Here is a 20,505-nt window from a genome sequence, read left to right on the forward strand (position 1 = left end):
GTCTGGTTTTGTGAATGGTTTTGTCCACATGGTAGTTCTAGTGAAGCTTTTCACCTGATGGGTGAAGCCTATATGAGAAATCTTTCTTACATCAAACTGGAAAACTGTGGAACTTCCAACTGATTCAAAATAGACGCTATTTTCTGTTCAGGGCACCAACTAGGTGACATGGGTTTTCCTCTTCCTGGACAGAAAAAAAAAATAAAATAGGGCGCATTTACAGATGCAGGATGATTGATACAATTACAAAAACTAAAAAAATCAGTTTTCGGCTTCGAAACTCATTTCTGACTCTTGATTACAGTCCGTTTAATGTGCAGAATTCAATTGAAAACAATCAGTCATTATTTGCAACGATTATGACTCACACGATAGTGCACTATTTTACTTTTACCCCCTCAATGCGATAAAGCTGGGCATACTCTCAGTTCCCTATCGCTGGTCGCACCGGATGCTGAGAAAATCCCTAGAAATTTCCTCGGCCCGCGCATGGGATAGAGTCCGTGGAAAATCAATCCACAATGACCGAGTTTACTTGAACCCATAGCAATACGGTCCATAATGCGGGCAAATGGGGTTCAAGGTGAGCCTTACGTGCATACGAGTTCGCTTGTACCCGGTTCGTACTTGCACCGGGGTCTATAAGGTCCAACTCCAACGCTGTTTTCGGTTCAAAATCGACCTTATTGCATGGAGAAATGCTGGATTTGCCGGTACATTGTTCTACTACCCGTCATCGCACAAATCAGCTGAGTTGTTTATACCACCAGAAAGTGTACAGCGTCCAGAGCTATAGTATGTGAGCGGTGTGAGTTTTCCCATTCACGAGTGAAACGCTATCGTGTGATCGGTTTTGAAAATTATAGTGTGGCAGGTCAGTTCGTTGACCACAACCTGGAGTCCTAGAGTCTTTGGTGAGCTTAATATGGTTTCCTCTTGTATTCTCGGTTGCTAAATTGAAATAAATGCAGTCTGCCAAAGAGTCACGAAAAATAGTGAATGAAATTCGAACTTCTCAATCAAGAACAATTGAAAAATATTGCTAGTGCGTAATTTCTGAATTTCAATGGCCCACCCCAATCAGTTTTGCAATTTAAAATGTTTATATTTCATGTTTTCATTCAATAAATATAATTCACACATCTTAGCTTTCTTTTTCTAATTTTTCTTATCAATTTTCGAGCTTTCATTTCAATAATCACTGAAAACATTTTTTTTCATTTTTGAGAATTATAGCATGAAATGTTAAAGGGCAATTTTGAACGAGTCTTAAGACGCGTACATATATTCCATAGCTTCATTATCAGGTATCATAGGTAGAGGTTGAATTTTTTATTGAAATCTAGAATGTTTCAAGTGCAATGTATCATTGTACCGAAAATTTTATAGATTGGGCTTGTTGAATTTTTCAACCTTCTTTGGAAAATAAGTAGAGCAGATTCTTCAGAAAAATCCATTGTATATATGTCCAGGTAAATACTGAATTTGGAATATTTATAGGATTTGAATTATAAACCTGAAATTCTTCAAGAAATGTGCATTTTATCTCAAGTTTCTTAGTTTCCATATAATTAGGTACTTTTATTTCATGATAATTTATGCAGTTTTGATCTTGAAATTCTCAAATTATAGCGTTATAGGTATCTTAATAGTATGATGACTATCATATGACTATCATATGGAGGGAAATACAAACAGTATATAATGATACAGCAACGATCAAAATTAATTAACAAAATTTCATCGATTGAAGTTTAAACCCATTTAGTATCAAATTGAGTAAAGTCCCAATCAGGCTGAAACTCCATTTTACGTTCATTAGTTATGGTCAATGGTTTTATAGGTTGCTTTGTTAATTTTCCCCTGCAAATCCTTTTTTATATATTTGAATGATAATGATTCCCGTTCGCATTAACAATAAAAGTTAATTTATGGAAATTTGATTATACAAATCCAGCCATTGTAAATTTTTTCATGAATGAATTGAATCATTGAAGGGTCTTGTACCCTAACACAACATTTTAAATATTTCATAATCAGCGAATCTATTGTCATTAGTCAAATTTTTTAATAGGTGTTCCTGGTTTTTAGAAATTATTACCTTTGTATTCATGATTCTCCAAAATTTCCATTCCCATTTGGTACAATGCCTACGCATAGTACTTTTGTCGTTGTTGCTATATTTATTTCAGATAATTCACTACCTAAATCTTTCCTCAAAAAAAAAGGGATGTTTTCGAAAACATTTCAAAAATATCAATCGTTTCTAGAGTTATTCTGTACCCATTTCATCCCCATAATAAAAATAGCTGATATCAATGACCAGACCTTACTCCGCAAGTTCTAACTAAAAATGTATTCCTGACATTTAAAAGAACGTATTTCTTTTTCTGTCACAAAGAGTTAGGGTTGCATTTGAAAAACTAAACTACTCTCCACCCCTCATAGAGGATGCACGACAATTTCCTCAATTACACCATGGAGTATTAAACCTGAATACTCAAAGATTATATACCTAGATTAAAAGATGCGTAATTTAAAATAGAAATTGATGTGTTCGAGCATTGCTCTATAAAATTACGACATATGAATCTTGCGCTTTTTTTCTTTTACTAACTGTGTATTCATTCTATAAATTTCAAAATGATTGTCCACAAACTAACGTCAAGCAAGATTTTTGCACTTCTAGAGAAGATCGCAGGTTTTGGAAGTTAGCGACGTAATATGCTGAAATGTTTCTTCGTTGAATCAAAACAACGCGAGTTTCAAGGTTTGCTTAATATGTTATTACCTTCTAATGCTACACGAATATTTCGAAAATAACTAGGTACCTATATGTTTTTATACAAATTTTTTTCAACCTTATAGCATTTTAATCGACTTGTCCAGGCTAGTTTTTACCGAGAATTCAACCAGTTATTTGGAGAATAGGTTATAAATTATCCTCGGCTTCTAGATAGGATTTTACTCCACAAAAATCTTCTCGTGAATGAATAGATTCGGAGCAGGTAGCAGGACCTAATCGAAAATTCAAATCGACTAGAACCTGTTCGAAATGATAACGTAAATCCATTGATTTTTCAGATTTCAGATTACCACATTCAAACTGCGTCTTGGTCCTTGATAAGAAAAGAAATTGAGCGAAAAGCTTATCGTGCTGGAGTTTTAACGATTAAGACACGAATCGGAAAAAACATCCTGATTCAACAGCCATTACTTTTTTATGGGTAAACACTAATCAACTTCGATTATTTTACTCCCTTATCGGATTTAGCAGCATTATACATTTTAGAAGGTGACCCATATTCATTAGCCTCAATTTGAATGCATGAAAATGAATTATTTTTCCTGAAATAGGCCATGAAACAACTCAGTTATGAAGAAAAAAAATTTTCAAAAACAATTTGTCCCTTGGTGGTTGACACTGATGCTTAACATGCCCTAACCAAATGACGAAGAAATATCTGTTGAACTGAATTCTGATTAATTCTTCTTCAAAAGAAATAATTCCTTGAAGGAATCAATGGAAGAAAAAGTAAGGTAATATATATTGCCAAAGACGAAGAATTCATCAAAAAAAAAGATTTCAAAATGAAACGTATGCGTGTGATTATTTGGATATTTATTTGGTACATTATATGCATTCTCAATTGTGATATGCAGGTATGATTCAACTAAAAGGAATCAATCACACAATGGCCGAGCATCAGCTACATCATCGGTCGATTTGTAAATTAACGCTTTGTTGCATCAAAACTTATCAGTAATGAAGGAAATTCGATATAAGAATGACGCAGTCACATTTGTGTCAAATTATCAACATTAACACGAATGGGGCAAATAAATGAGCTAATTTCTCTTGTTAATCAATCATTTTTGCAGACCGAGAATGTGATACGTGATCAATTGATTTTTGTGGTATATCAAGGACAAGAGTTTGAAATTACAATGCGAAACAGAAACGAAAAAGAGCAGTATTTTGGACATTATCTTTTACTTTTATTTAAAAAACTTTTAATTAGGTATGAAAATATCACTAAAGTTTAACATACCAAATTGATAGGTCAAAGAATTTTCGAGTAACTGTTGAAATAATGATTATTTTGCTATGTTAGCATTACATTAATGTCCCATGTTATGTAAATGTCGCATGGGCAATAAAAATTGTTATTAACAAATTTTACACTGAAACAAACACTTTCTATCGCAACAAATGGAAAACCAATAATGCACTTCGAGCCATTAAGCTTAAAATTAGGTACTTATAATTTTTTGTGAAGCGTTCACAATGTCTGAATTTACTACTTCTATTGTCGAATTTTAACGGCGTTTTTCATAGTATAGGAGCGTACAATTTGGGACATCTAAATCCAGGAAGTATTCACAACTTCTTTGTCATTGTTTCCAGATCAAAATTTGAGAGTAGAAGCGCTTCAAAATGGTACAAATACCTGGAAAACATCGACATCACTTATTCAGGGTATCAAAGCTTTCTCTTCCAAGCTAAGCTCTTCCAAAGATAGTGAAGAATACATTATTTGAAGAATTGTCTCCACATCTCGGACATAACGATAATTCAATGAATACTTTTAGAAAAAGTTGGAGAATTCAAAGCAAAATTTCCTGCTTCCATATTATTTTCTTTCTTTTCATTTAATGATAAAATCATTGCATTGTATGGTTTGAGTTTTTTCTGAATCTATTGGGTATGTATTCAATAATCCAGTCAAACTCCTTTTCCACATCTTCATGAAAAAATTGATATCATTTAATTAATTATTCTGCTCTCTACCGTGAAAATTTTGGTACTCATTGGTATATTCCTTTCTTGGAGAATACTCATTGTTATGATCAGTGGAAATTTGGGTAAATGTAAACAAGGACCTTGACCAATTTTTTTTATCGCAATAAAAAACCAATTACCCTGGGAAGCAAGTATTGTTATGTAATATATTTCCTCATTTCAATATTTTTCCTGACCCTTCCAATAGGGGAAATGAATAATAATGAATTATTGAACGCACATGAATATTTTATGTAGATTAAAATTGAATATCACTTGAATGCCTACTAATATTTCGTGGAGCGAGGAGAAACTAGGATATTCTGTTCAATTTCCGGTGCTATTGAGTATTTGTTAGATTGAGGAAGGTATTTTATTGGCAGTTGAAGTTATGACCGAAACGAGAATAGGTACAAAAATATCGACCCAGAACCGTAGCTATTCCGTTGAAGAAAGGTGGTGCTTCTTGTCTGCAAAGCGTAGAGTCAAGCTGTGGGTTTCTTCAAATTCAGAAAAATATTTTCCTTGCCATCTTACTGAATACTCAGTTGAATAGAGATATGTAAATTCCGTTAATCGAAATTTGGTACTCATAATTTGTTGGTATTTATCATTTTTGTTTTTTTCTCTCTCATTTTATATTTTGTGGAATTTTGTAGAATTGGGATTATTCCGTTGATAAAAAAATAAATAAAATTTTTCAATTTCGTACAGCATTTTGAAATCTGAGAAGAGGAAAGTGTTCGTGAGATATACAGGGTGAGTCTTTGACTCCTATGAATATTTTAACACTAGAAAAACTATAAAAAATATTATTTTTAGTTTTATCTCACAAACGGTTTCATTGAATGACATGAATTTCGAATTAAAGTTTTCTATTTATTCGATGAACACAAGATTCACCCACGTCTTCCAGTTTTCCCATTATGACCATTACGTACCATTACCAAAAATTTAAAGAATCCAACTCTTGAAACTAAGTTGGACGCTATCTGAGGAATATTTGAACGTTTTGTAAAATAAAAGTATTCTTTATATATTATTTTCTCCTATAATGCGCAGATTTTAAGTAATTTGATGTTCAAAAATTAAGAACAATCCTGTTTGAAGATCCACAGATGTGTAGTGTCACAAATTCAGGTAGTCATTCAGAAGGTAATTTTGTTTTTCCAGGGGTGCCACAGCCCATTATGAAAACTTAAAATGGCTATATTTTTTTGTCAGGGCCAAATCGAAAAAATGCTGTACGAGAAAATGTTTCCTTTGACCTCTAGAATCTACTGTTAAAATATCTGTACGAGTCAAAGATTCACCCTGTATAATAAGAATAACAACGACTTCTCTCTGAATATATTCGAAATTCAATGAGTGGTTTTCGACGTAGGTACATATTTAAAATCCTTATTTGTCGAATAACTCAATGTTCGATTAAAGAAAAATGAGAATGAAAAAAGAAAAAAATTAAAACATGATTTGAATTCTACAAACTGACAGTTTGCCACATTTATTGCCCATAATTGGTGGAAATCAACTCCTGTAATGTTCGAAAATGTTATGCAGTAATTTGTAGATAATTTAAATCATTATACGGAAGTCATTTGGATGTTCGTTAAATATTGTAGTCAGTAGCAGTAGTCTTTTCTTTATGAACAAAAAATTTTTTATATCATTTCAGAACTGTTGGATAAGTTTCAGAAATTATTTTTTGTAAATTATATTCGGTAGTCATTTCTCACATAAAAACTATATGATTAAAAATATTGAGAAAATTGTGAAGATTTTAAATTTCGCTAAGCGCTAGCAAAACCGCGGTTGAAATAAATAAGTAAGACCAGCTTACAGCATAACTCATTCCATGATTAAAAAAGTTTATTGGAGGCGTCAAATTTGAATAGCTCCGGAATCAGTCAACTTTCATTGTCTCACTTCTCAATTATAGCAGGAAGTCGGCTATTGCTCCAGACTGAGAATTAATCAAATACAAATGTGAATTCAACAATGATTATTTCGAGGAGTCTGGATTATTGCGAGTTCATTGTATATTAAATTCTATATGAAGCAATGAATAATGAAACTAGAAAAGACAAAATGACTGTTTTGTTAATGAAATAAGTTGAACTTTCTGTGTTTATATTAGTGAAGTTCAGGTTTTTATACCTAGTGGATAATAAATACAGCATGAATAATTTCGAGGATGCTTTTCTTTGTTGAAACGAGTGGTGAATCAAAATAGAAAACTATGAATAATTTTTTTCCCAAAAACCAAGAAATTACAAGGAACTGTGTTCAAAATGAACCAAGCTATCAACAACTTATTTTTCAATGGTATATAAAAAAATATAAAAAACAAATAAAAAAAACTTCCTCCCGAAACGAATTTTAGGTGTGGGCTTTTCTATCCTTGAAATTATATGGGGAACACCAACAAATTTTTTTATCGTCAGTTTTATGGTTTCTATGTAAACAATTTCTTGAATGTGATGAATATTCTGAAAGAGCAACTCTTCTAGTATTAAATTTCGAAATTTGATCGAGCTCGATGCGACTGTTCAGAAATATAATCGCAGATCCAAACGTGATACAAATCTATTCTAAAAGAGCAGCTCTTCTAGTAATAGATCTCGAAATTTCACTTACCTCGGTGCAACCGTTCGGTTTTTTTGACTTTCCGAGATGACGAAGTGATTGAATTGAATTATAATGAAAACCCCATATAAATTAGTGGTTTCTGACGTAAGATATTCATTTTCTCGTTTTGAACTGACCACTAAAGAGTTGTAGACTCCTCTCATGTTAGATCCTGAAAGGATCTCTGTCAGAAATAACGTTTTTTCATTGTGGAATTTGCATGATCATAAGTGAATATTGAATTTGCTGAAAAGAAATCTCATATCTATAAGAAAATAGATCATCTTTCCGTCACCGGTCATTGAACAATCGGTCATTCAATATATCAATCATTCAATACGCATTTCCAAGCTACTCTGAACCACAAGTATCTTTTGTTCTTTCTCGATGAATAATGGCATACTGAAGGTGAGACCAAGTTAATTATCATACCCATGACCAGTAATATTCCAAACAAAGGCTCTGTATACAGGGTGATTCATAACTATTGGGACATAGGCTAAGGGCCTATGTTTGGACCTTTTTTTCGTTTTTTGCTAATAATTTCACTGTATATTTTTTCATCCGTTTTTGGGAAAAACACAATTGAACAGTTCAGAGCATCGGGAGGGGATTTGAAGTAACGATTTATTTATTATATATATATATTTATTTCGACGATAAAGCATAATTAAAAACAATGTGACATAAAAAGAATAAACTTAAATAGAATAATAAGGAATGTTTTACGTGGCCTCCTCCGACTTCTATGCCTTTTCTAATTCTTTCAATAAAGGGCTTTCGAACTTCGAAGAAAATATTATTCTGTCTCCTTTAACTTTAATGCCCACAGCAATTTAATTTTCCACAGCAATATTTTATCGAGGTATATTTGGTCCTATTGCCATATTTTGGTCCAAACAATCTGCCTTTAGCCTATGTCCCAATAGTTATGAATCACCCTCTATATGTGAGTATTGTCACTACAACGTAAAAAGTTTTTTACATTCAATATTTTATGTTTATTTTACTTCCTGTGTGAATTAATGCTAAATTGGCATCATGAATGAATTCCACTCTTGCGTTTTCGAAAATTCGCATTTTTTTTTTCTTTTTTATTTATTTTGTTATGCTGCTACTTTTCCTAGTTCACTGAATAAATGATAAATGTGGTTCTTTATTGACTGACGTCATAAAGGCCATCGACCGAAGTGCTTCGGCCCAAATAGACTGAACAGAAATATGTTACGATTTCATTCTCCATTGTTGATTCACATGAGTATAGTAGTAGTAAATGATAATTATCATTAATCCTTTGTCCGCACCAAGAGAAAATGCTTCACAAATGAAAGCGAGTTTGAAGGCTCAGCGCTTAGCGTACGGAAACGGTGGGATAAGCCAAATGGAATATATAAACTGAGACGAAGGACAACCAGAACTCCGAGGTTCTTGACCCATTTCTATTTATACCGATCATAGTCTATGGAGTAAGCTGGCTCTCATCAGGAAAAGTGATGCTCGCACTGATAAAACTGATAATTTTCAAGTAAAATAGGGACCAGCTGCGGATTTCAATTTCCACATTGTCACAACTTGTCCCAGTTGAGCTTTAATCGCTCCAATTGGGAGCATATATTTATCCTATTATCGTCAAAATTGTCCACAGGCTGTGAGACATTCTGGGGAGACAGACAGAATCAGACAGTCGAGTATGTATATAGTGGGGAATAGTGTGTAGGGCTATCCTTGGGAAATTGTTTGCGGACATAAAAAAATACAGTGTTCAAGTGTGCTGATCGCTCTCTTGGTATGGAAAAAAGATTATTTGCTAGAGCTATCACACCTGTTTCATTTCATGTGTTCTCTCTTTCATTCAAACATATTCAAGTCATTTTTCTTTGTTTGGCTTTACCTTTGTTCCTTTGTACGTTTGAGCGTTTCATTTCAATTTCCTCTTTGTTTATATCGCACGTGCGAACCTTGTCATTCGATTTCGGTGTCTGATGAGGTCTGATGGAATGAATGTAATCAAACGTGCCGAATAAGGTATCCCTGTAGTATTTCGCGTGTTGAGAATTACTGAACAATTAACCTTTATTCAGACTCGACCTTTATCAATAGATCTAAATTATCTGTCAATCAAGAACTGCAATAGCTCACTTCGATAATAATAACATGCATTAATCTAATTTCTATGCAATTCATGGTGTCATTTAATTCATCGCTGAATTTTTGAGTGAATTTAATAATAGGGGAGATTTTGAATTCATCGTAAGAACTCAGTGGGTGCTGAAGAAGGGTGAGGTTTTGCTTTTTATTGAATTCCTTGAAGAATTAAATTATTATTGGGCTTTTCTGGTTCAAGGAACATTTTTCATCATCAATTGTTGCATGTCAACTAAACTGAATATATTTATTCATTATTCCTTCTTCTATATTGATGATGTGAAAATGGAGATGAATAGAATAAACATAGTCATTTATTGACAATCATATAAACTAAAATAAACAATATCTTCACCCTGAACTTCCCAACGATAAGTTATTTAACCACTGCACTCCTTCGAACAGAAGATATCAGGTAACAAACTGATTATGGATAAAAAACGGTCTTTCTTCAAAATCAAAATTGTTCACTGGGTGTTAGACATAGGAGGAGCCCATCTTATCTGGATAGGCCTTTTTAAATTTATAATCAGTCCAACAAAAAGATATTTACGAAAAAATTGCTATGATGTAATCGGTTTTCTAAGGTTAAAGGTCTGATCAAAAATATTGAATTAAATTTTCAATTGATATTATCATACACTACGAATGTATCCCGAAGAAATAAATAAAAAAATAAATTACCAAAAATCTGAGACAAAGGTACATAAAATTACCATTTCTTGTATAGGTATTCATACTGCATTGTTTCCAAGAATAGCCCTCTGGAATCGAGCATGAAAAACTAATCTCAACGGAATTTTCAAACAGTTTTGCCACATGCAGTCTCAAATTTAAAGATTTATTCGAAATTTCATTTTATCAACATAGGCAAGCTTTGAATTTTACACCCATAAAATTAACGAATGTGAAATTGTCAATAAAATCATTTCCATAGGTTTTTATGACGATTTTAATGGATGTTGTTCAAAACACTTTCTCTAATTTCAGTTTGAATTATAAATTTTTCAATACCGCTGTTGTGTGTTAGTAGGTGTTAAATGACCCATAGTTGGTACATGTTATTAAAAACAGATTGATTTTGAATTGTTATCGTTACTGATCTCGTAAATTATTAAAGGGTAATTTAAGATAGATATTAATGGTGGATTAAAAGTGGATACTTGTATTTCTTCAATTTATTTGTAGGTTTTACTTTCAAAACCAGATTCAGAAGTTTTCATTGAGAGTACACAAAATGAATTCAATGAATACAAATTGCATTGTTTCATACTTGAGTATATTGAAAATGCGATAATGAAAACTTTATGGTAAAAATCTAAAAATGAAAACAATGAAGTCTCCTGTATATAAAGATAATATCATTTATCAATTCAATCCTTTATATCGGAAACTCAATTCAAAATATATGGGTATTAAGTTTTATATTATTAGTACGAAAAATATATTACATACCTACGTCAGAAATGTTGCAGATTGAAAATCGATATAGAATGAGATTTCGCTTAATCTAATTGATAATTGATCCCCGTTTTCAACAATTTTAGCTGATCAGTTTTCAGAAATTCAACAGCATTCACACTTCCTCAATAATCAGATTAAAATGAAGATTATGATAAACTGATCGGCAGTTCCAGTTCCAGAATAGTGAACCATTTTTTTTCTAGATTTGTAGCTTGTGCTCATTAAAAAAATATTGAAATTATGTGTGGACAAGGTCATGTAACATAAATATTAATTTTGTTTTCAGATTTTTCTGGATCACGTAGAATGAATTCATGACAACAGTTTAGCTGCCGGTTCTCAAAATGGACGACTTGAAAAGTGTTAAGATCCAGATACAACCGTCTGCCGAAAGTCCAATACAATCAGTATCTTATAAAGTAAACGAGGCACTGAACAATGCATGTGATATAAGGTGAGTTGTGAAATTTTTAAATGACACATTTTTTGGTAGATTTTAAATTTTTTCGTTTCGCCTATAGTATATGTGTTTCTATATAGATGAACAGTGGTTGAGAACGTTTTTGGCTCAACTTTTTTTCATTTCTTCAGTTCAGATTTGTTTTCATGTGAAAGAAAACGCTTAAGCGTTTATTTTATAAAATATGTGGACATAAGCCGTTAACATCTCAACTTGATCGACTCTACACAATTGGTTTGGCAAGAGCCAAAAAGCTTATACTTTTTTAAATTTTCCAACTGACCATAGGTCAATAAATTTTGTTAACCATTCTATGTTTATTCATCGAAAATTTGAAGTACCTACTCACTTCTACTGAGATGCAAGAAACCGCTTCACACGATGCAGCAACGCCAACAATTGTGCAATCAACAAGCATCAGTTGTGTAATTTTTGGGATGTATATAGACTGTTATGAATGAAAAGAGAAAACTTCCACTCCCAAACGAGACGATCAGTATGTTTTTGTATCTGAATTGTGAAAAATGTTTGTCATTATGTTCCCTCAGTATTTATCCTCCTTTATCATTTAGCTTTGTGTTGTGTATAAAATTTTCGAATAGAAACCTATGCTTTTGTTAGTGTAATCTCAATCTCCTTGAAATTGGAATTGGATTATATCTAAATATCGATAAATCAAAAGATACTACTGAAATAGTTCAGCTTAGGCAAGAATTCATATTGGATATTTTATTTTTAGAACCTTGCAACGTTGAAACAGTCATAATCACTAATGAAATTAGTAAATCTCATTTTCAGATGAATTGAATTGCGTTTATTCAATTACCGATGAAATTTTGGTGATAAAATGAATTGAAAATGATTTTATTCATCGTGTTTTTATTTGATTCCCTGTTATAATTTTGGTTCACAGATTGTCTTCGAGGTGATTGAGATGACAAATTAGCAAAATTTTTATGCTATCATTCAGATAAAACTTCGAGTTTTACGAGTTGAGATTCCGCACATTTACGAACCTTATTAAATTCTATTCGAGTTATGCAGGATTGTGGAGATTTATTATCAAAATTAATTGTATTACTCATTAACATACATAATCAACAATAAAAATTCCATGAGATTTTGTGAGACAAATAACCGAAAAAATTAATTAAGGTGCTATTATTTTTTGCTTCAAAGAAATTACTATTCGCGATAGTTATCAAATGTAAATGAGTGATATTAATGTAAAACCGGTATACCTACCTATATTTAGAAATGTAATATGATGAAAGGTTGTAAGGCCTCAACAAAATGAAAAACAAAAAATTTCATACGAATTAAATCGACACAACCTTTGAATGGAAAAACTGCATGCATTCTCGAGTTAAAAAGATAAAAAACTGTGTTTTTTGCTATGTTGTAGATTTCGACATTCTTTGACGTCCATAGGGACAAAAAAAGGAGCTTACTGACATTCTGGTTTACGACTCCTCAATAATTACCAAATGCACAGTGATCTTTTATCCATTATCTCTCCCATTAAAATTCTTTTGAGATCGATAACAGAGATGAACAATCAAAATTTGAATTCCATATATTTTAAAGCAGCCAAAGTGAGTTTTCTTATTGAAATTGAGAATTAAATTCAGGCGGGACATTATTTTTTTCATACAGGAAAGTTGATATTCCTGTGGCCATGGACACCTTTGCCGAGGATGTCAAAATCTAAAACATAGCAAAGATTGAGAAAATTTAACCGAATTTTCCCTTCAAATGGTATGATGTCCTTCGATGATGAATCATTAAATTAAAAACTCAAGGAAGCTCAGTAACTGAAATTTTTCTGTCTTCAGTGAACCACATTTCAACCCCTGCAATGGCCAAGCATCGATGACAATAAGTACCAACGGCGGTACCTTACGAAAGGTACCAAACAAGAATAGCCCTGGCAGTTACAAGAAACCAACAATCATGTTATCACATTTACCGAAGAGACCCCCTGTTGATATACAATTCAATGAGTTGTCTTATTCCATATCAGAAGGGAGGAAAAGGGGTTATAAGACCATATTGAAATGTGTGAATGGTACATTCAAATCAGGGGAACTAACAGCTATTATGGGACCTTCTGGTGCTGGAAAAAGTACCTTGATGAATATATTGGCAGGTTATAAGTGAGTATTTTTTTAGCAGATTATTTTTATCAGTCTTTCATGAAAGGTAATGAGGAATGTATGCTTTCATTTTAGTATCAAAATCTACATGCATGTTATATGAGTATATCAGGAATAGGGTGATTTCTGCCTAAAGAGGCTGGGAGTAATCATCTGAGGAGTCAGAAATGGGGAATGAAACATCTCTCCATGCCTATTATTATAGTTTCTGAGATGCTCAGCGTTTCCTGAAAATTATGAAATATTCAAACTCCTGTAATTTTTTGAATTGATTATGATCATATTTCGTGAGATTATTGCCTTTGAGACACTCAAAAATATGCAAGAACGAAAAAAAAGAAGAAACAAAACTCAGTGTTGACATCACACAATGAGCTGAGAGAAATTATTAAATTGAATTTGAAAATCTCTCTTGGTCAAAAATGAACAATTCTTCAGGTTAGGTTATCAACCTATGTAACTTGTTGACATCACAAACAGTGAACCATTCCAAGTGAACAGAAAAATGAAAAATTGAGATACATATTGAATTTGAAAATTTCGAATCTGACCATTGGTTAGATCCCCTTAAAACAGCGTATGTGTTCTATAATTCACTTTGAAATATAAATATTTCTTTTTTTCTCTTATCAAAAACTTTTTGTTTTTTTAAGGACCTCGAACTTGACTGGGTCGGTTTTGATCAATGGAAAAGAGAGAAGTCTAAGAAGATTCCGTAAAATGTCTTGTTATATCATGCAAGATGACTGTCTGTCCCCACATCTGACAGTAAAAGAAGCATTGAACGTATCTGCCAACTTGAAACTGGGAAAAAGCATCAGCAGAGCCGAGAAGAAAGTTGTCGTCAACGAAGTGTTGGATGCCCTCGGCCTCAAAGAATGTATAGACACTCACGCATGCAGCCTTTCTGGGGGACAACGAAAAAGGCTCTCGATAGCTCTGGAGATGGTGAACAATCCTCCAGTGATGTTTTTCGACGAACCTACCAGTGGTTTAGACAGTTCTACTTGTTTTCAGTGCGTGTGTTTGTTAAAATCCTTAGCTAGAGGTGGAAGGACTATAATTTGTACCATTCATCAGCCTTCTGCGAGACTTTTTGAAATGTTCGATAGTTTGTATATTTTAGCGGAAGGCCAGTGCATTTACAGGGGGGTGGTGAATGGGTTAGTTCCATTTCTCTCTTACATGGGCTTGAATTGTCCAAGTTATCACAACCCAGCTGATTATGGTGAGTATATGACATCTCTTCCATTCCAATTCATCCTACTTACCTTATCTTTTCTAACTGAACCTACCCGAAATTTTTTTACAGTAATGGAAGTGGCCAGTGGGGAGCATGGCGACTATGTTCCAAAACTTGTGGTAGCAGTTAACGAAGGAAGATGCGCCAAATCGCTTCAACAGCTGGCGTTGGAGCAAGAAGCGCTTGAAGCCAAAAAAATTACGAACGACATCAGCAAACACCAAGTGACCCCAGAGTCCATCATACAGAACGGTATTATGAAAGGATCCACACATGCACCTACCTGCACCACATCTCTCTTGGACTCCTCCGATAATTTGGCTCAGTTGGGACTGCAGAGCTTTCCAGCTTCTGGACTCCTGCAGTTTTGGATTTTGCTCAAAAGGACGACGTATATAATATTGAGGGATAAAATGTTGACAAGACTACGATTGTTATCGCATGTTGTTATAGGAATTCTGCTTGGTCTAATTTATTACGATATTGGAAACGATGCTGCCAAAGTTATGAGTAACGCTGGTTGCCTATTTTTCATCACGTTGTTCACAATGTTCACATCCATGATGCCAACTATTTTAACATGTGAGTTTTGGTTTGGAGATATGTTTGTATGGGGTGAAACATTAGGATCAAGAAACTAGGCAAAATGTCACTCTTACTCTTTCAATTATATGATTCTCTGCGTTTTTGATATTGAAATTTTAGGGGTTTTCTTTGAAAACTCTTTACTTTCTTCGCTTGATCTGACATGGACGTATAATAAGTTCTGTATCGATTTATTTTCAATCGGTCGGGTGTAGCTACAACCAGCGAAGTTTCTTCGAAAAAAATGTTTGTTGATGTGAGCTGGTAAAATATTTATAACTTTATTGTTCACAGTCCCAGTGGAAATGTCAGTGTTCGTGAGGGAGCATCTGAATTACTGGTATTCTGTTAAAGCTTATTATTTCGCCAAAACTTTAGCCGATATACCCTTCCAAGTGAGTTGAATTCACTACTCATGAAATGGTGGAATTTTGAAAATCCTGTATTTTTCAGATTGTGATGACTATGGGTTATGTTATGGGAGTTTATTACCTCACTGCCCAACCTATGGAATTCACTAGGTTTTCTATGGTGCTAATTATTTCTGTTGCCACTGCTCTTGTTGGACAGAGTTTCGGACTTCTTGTGGGTGCTGCTTTCAGCATAGAGGTGAGCTGATGGCATATTAGTAAAAATAACCAAAGAGTAACAGTTGTTACTCTTTGAGATAACCTTTTCAACTTGATCATACTGCAACGTGACAGTCCTTCATCGAAAGTAAATTGATGACTTTACAAATTTCATTAATAAGTAAATCCAAAAACATTCAATGTGTTGATCAACCCCATAGCTTTATTCACTTCACTTTCTATTAAGTTAAAATTAGTTTACCCAATGGATACAATCCTTAAACTAATTTTCCTCCTAATAAATTTGTCCTTTTATGTTTGAGGTTCTATGATATGGGTGTGGGAAACTTTTACAGAAACACTCAATTCAATGATTTAACTAAGTTTATTTACCAGATTGACATCAACTCCCTATATGCTACACTAAATCTGTAGGGGAAGGTGGGGTATGACGGGGACCTTAAGGCATTTCTTGAATAAAACCCTTCTTTATAATTGCACAATGTAGGAACTTTTATTAAGAAAATAATCAGTATTTCTTTTTTCAATAACAATCAGTCAAAACAAACAAAAAATTATTCTTCTCATTTAAATATCTAATTTAAAAAATAACAAAATCTCACCGTCTTACCCCAACTATAGGGCAAGACGGGGTACCCCCTTGGGTAAGATGGGGTACAGAATATTCAACAGTCTTCATCTTCACATAATGGGCAGATATGGACAGCTTCATCATCGTTGTCTTCAACTCCTGCACAGCCACAATGCGCCCAATTAGAACAAACCTGGCAAGTGATCTATCCTTCGGTAGACTCGGAATACAAGCCGTGGCAGTATAGACATGCAGTATCTTTTTCTTCTGATGTCTGAGCTTCTTCTTAAGCTTTTTTAGTTTTTCGAGATCTCCTCTTATTTGATTTTTTCATTTTCTTTTCGCTTGAGACATCAGGTTTCGGTTTCCTACTGTTTTGTTTTTCCTCTAATTCTGTTTTATATGGAGAAGCAGTGATAAAAGCTGCTTTTCCTCTTCTCCGAACTTCACCTCGTTTTTTTTTCGGCCATTCGTGGATAAGGCATTAACTGTTTGGGGCTAACCAGATGGAATGCTGCATTATCCAAAAAATCATTTACTGAGGCTTGTTGTACTACATATGAGGTCGTAGCAGATGGATGAGGTAGAGTATTTGCTGAAGAATTTATGGTGGTGTAGGTGGCCGATTGAGTATCAGGAAGTGACGAAGTTATTGTTGGTAGAACTGTCAGTGTTCGCTGTGAGATTGCTGCTATCGATAAATATAATTTTGAATGGAATCTAAATCCAACAAAAATACCAAAGGAGCGGGTAAGATGGGGTCCCAACCCCGTCTTGCCCCGAAGTAGGTACCCCATCTTTCCCAAACTGGATTGATAAGGTATATTGTATTTTTTCAGGTTATAAACCAAAGCAAACCGGGACGAATTCATGAGTTAAGAATGGTTAAATGAACGTACATTAATAAAAAAATATATCACGCACCTTGTATAACATATATTATGAATAGTCACGCACTTTATACCAGCCAATAATTAGATAAAACCACGTAATTTTAGAAAAACATACTTACCAAGTGGGTCCCTGCACTTCTACTCCTAAATTTTACTAACACTAACTAATACTGATGAATACCGTCAGATGACGTTAAAATAAATTTTCTAGTGGCACTGCATTATCCATTTTGGTAGGGTCCCCATCTTACCTCGCTACCCCGTCTTACCCCACCTTCCCCTATTTTCCATTGATCACCGCTTAACTACTCGGTCTCAATGGGTTCTTGCAAAGATTATATAACTCTATAATCTTTCGGATTCATGGTCATGGCATGACCAATCTGTGTTCTTTTTCTTACCTCTACTTGAAGATCGAAATACTGCAAAGTTGAAGAATATTGTTACAATTTTGCGAACATAAAAATACTATTGGGTTTGATGTAACATGCTCGGTTGGAATTGAAAGCTTGTTATTTTTTAGTCCCTCACAATAACTCCCATGATAAATTTTACACTTTTTTACATTCCTTAATAACATCATCAATGAAAATTCCATATTGCACCATCCTGCGCCTGAAAAAGTTTAAGCATTTCAAGTTTTCGAAAACTGTAGATCATCATGAAAACTTGCAGCTTTTTAATGCTTCCTTGTTTTTCGGAGCATAGAATACTCTTACATTACAAATTCAAATGTCGAACTAAAATCAAAACTTCCTGACACTGTTAAGAATACCAGTTTGATTCAAACTTTCTTCGCAGAGTGGAGTATTCCTTGGACCAATATCCACGATTCCTATGGTACTATTCTCAGGCTTCTTCGCTAACTTGGACGACATACCCTATTACCTGAAATGGCTGCCCTACGCTAGTTACGTTAAGTACAGTTTCGAAGGGACTATGATAGCCATGTACGGTTTGAATAGGCAAAAACTGGAATGCAACATAGATTACTGCCACTTCAAGTACCCAAAGCAATTCCTGGAAGACATGTCAATGAAGGACGACATGAACACCTTCATCTTGGACGTTTCTGTGCTACTTGCCATTTTCTTAACGTTGAGATTTTTCACTTATTTCGTGTTGAGAATTAAATTGCGTCAGAATCGATAAGTTCGGGTTGAAATTCTTCTTGGCCATTGGAAATTGAATGAAATTTTTGGAATTGATGGATTTAGAACTATGCATATACATTCCAGCAATACGATTGTGGAAAAAATCGAAACGATATGAATATGTTTAGGGGAGAGGCAACAGGTATTGGGTTCATCTTTTCTTTATGTGATATATACTTATTTTAGAATAGGAGGTGAATAGAAGGATGAATCTTAATTACGTAAGATAATTTTGGTGATAAGATTTACTAGATAAAATTTATTTACAGTGCGATATTTTAGTGTTTCATTATATTCGTTCACTTCTGTTCTGTTATCGAAATTTTAATGATTTTGAAGTCAAGGTCAGTTGTATTTCTGAAGGATAATTTTGCTACAATGGCATAATTATTATACTTCAGTTCAAATAATATTGTTATGATGTTATAATAATACGTAATGTACGAAGACGTTCAATTACAAAATGAATGGTGCTATCTACAAACAGTATGGTGTTCCAGTATAGATGTGAACGCCAAATATACTTTCAAAGTGAAGAACGAAAAATGAAAATAAGATTACAAATAGGGTAAATAATTTTTCCACATATCAGCATGAAACGGGACTGTGGTTTTTTGAAAATGAACCGATTATATTATATTTGCTGTACCTTTATGCATTTCTCTGTTCTTGATAGAAGATCTGAACAGTACATATAAACCTCTTACGAATTAGTATTTTCACGATTATATTCAGTTTTCTTCAAGTGAATCTTGATATTTTCAACCTACTTAGGCTGTGCATTGAATTACTGTCGTGATGCAATTATTTGAGAAATGATAAGAAAATTGAGCACCTATCTCTTATTTCTCACACCTCAAGTAATTTTCTTATGGAAAATTCACTTTGTTGCCTTGAATTTTAAAATTCTTGTTTCGTGATATGACGAATTTCTGTTATCTGTGATTTTATTTTAGATTGTAACTTTTTTATTTACATCGAATCATTTTGTTTGGTATGGTTCAGTTGATCCGAAAATATACAATAACACTTTTTTATTCGGATTTTTGAGGAGCAACTCATAAAGCAGCATTTTTTTCATTGATATTGCTAAGACTCATTATACCTACATTTATTTTATTGTTATGTACAATTCAGATCAATTCAGGAAGTGCAGCTTGAGTGGATAAATTTTGTTTTTTCCATTTAACGCATTATGTTTATCATTCTTTGCCTGCTTTTCTGAAAGATTATTTAGCTATTATTGGAATTTATTGAACACCCTTCTAGTTTATTCGTCAACAGAATTGAGATTATGTTAGTCGTTTATTATTATTCTGCTAAATACTCTTATGATTTAATTGTATGTTTTACATCAACAAAAAATGGCACAAATAAAATTTTTGAAAGAACGTCCTTTTTGATTTTTGACCCCCCCCCCTCCAATCATAATATATTTCCACGTAATATGTGAAAACTGAACTCGAAAATTTTCATAGAAAATTTCAGAATACCTACAAATGAGATTTTACAATGATGATTAAGTTAATAATCATTTTATTGAATTCGAGGAAGTAGAATACAAATTAGGTGATTCATACATCGATCTTATTCAATTTCCTTCATTATCTACACATTTATTCATACAAGTTAGAGTTTATATTGAATGTATAAATGACAAACTTGTGTGGAGGGAAAATTATTGATTTTATTGGCTAATATCACCCTAAAAATAACGGCCCATCTTGAAATTATGAAATATGCCAAAAACTCGACCCTTTGAATTATCCAAATAGGCTTCAAATGACTTATTACTTATTTCATTTATCCACCATTGAAGAAATATAGGAGAAT

At 33.3% G+C, this 20,505-nt stretch overlaps 1 protein-coding gene across 4 annotated transcripts; it reads left to right on the forward strand.

Moving 5' to 3' along the window:
- The first annotated feature begins 496 nt into the window (after nt 1-496).
- LOC123309328 (ATP-binding cassette sub-family G member 4-like) lies at nt 497-18,764 on the forward strand. 4 transcript variants are annotated; one of them, XM_044892384.1, is made up of 8 exons: nt 497-914; nt 11,307-11,474; nt 13,316-13,636; nt 14,290-14,864; nt 14,949-15,461; nt 15,759-15,859; nt 15,918-16,073; nt 18,320-18,764. In XM_044892384.1, exons 2-8 carry the CDS (start codon nt 11,365-11,367, stop codon nt 18,668-18,670), a joined length of 2,127 nt encoding a protein of 708 aa, XP_044748319.1. In that variant the 5' UTR covers nt 497-914; nt 11,307-11,364; the 3' UTR covers nt 18,671-18,764. The 4 variants fall into 4 exon arrangements, with proteins under 4 accessions (XP_044748319.1, XP_044748320.1, XP_044748317.1 ...); XM_044892385.1 differs by lacking the exon at nt 497-914 and adding an exon at nt 8,951-9,099; XM_044892382.1 differs by lacking the exon at nt 497-914 and adding an exon at nt 8,989-9,197.
- The last annotated feature ends 1,741 nt before the right edge of the window (nt 18,765-20,505 follow it).

The sequence above is a fragment of the Coccinella septempunctata genome, chromosome 3, assembly GCF_907165205.1.
Source record: "Coccinella septempunctata chromosome 3, icCocSept1.1, whole genome shotgun sequence".
Taxonomy (NCBI): Eukaryota; Metazoa; Arthropoda; class Insecta; order Coleoptera; family Coccinellidae; genus Coccinella; species Coccinella septempunctata.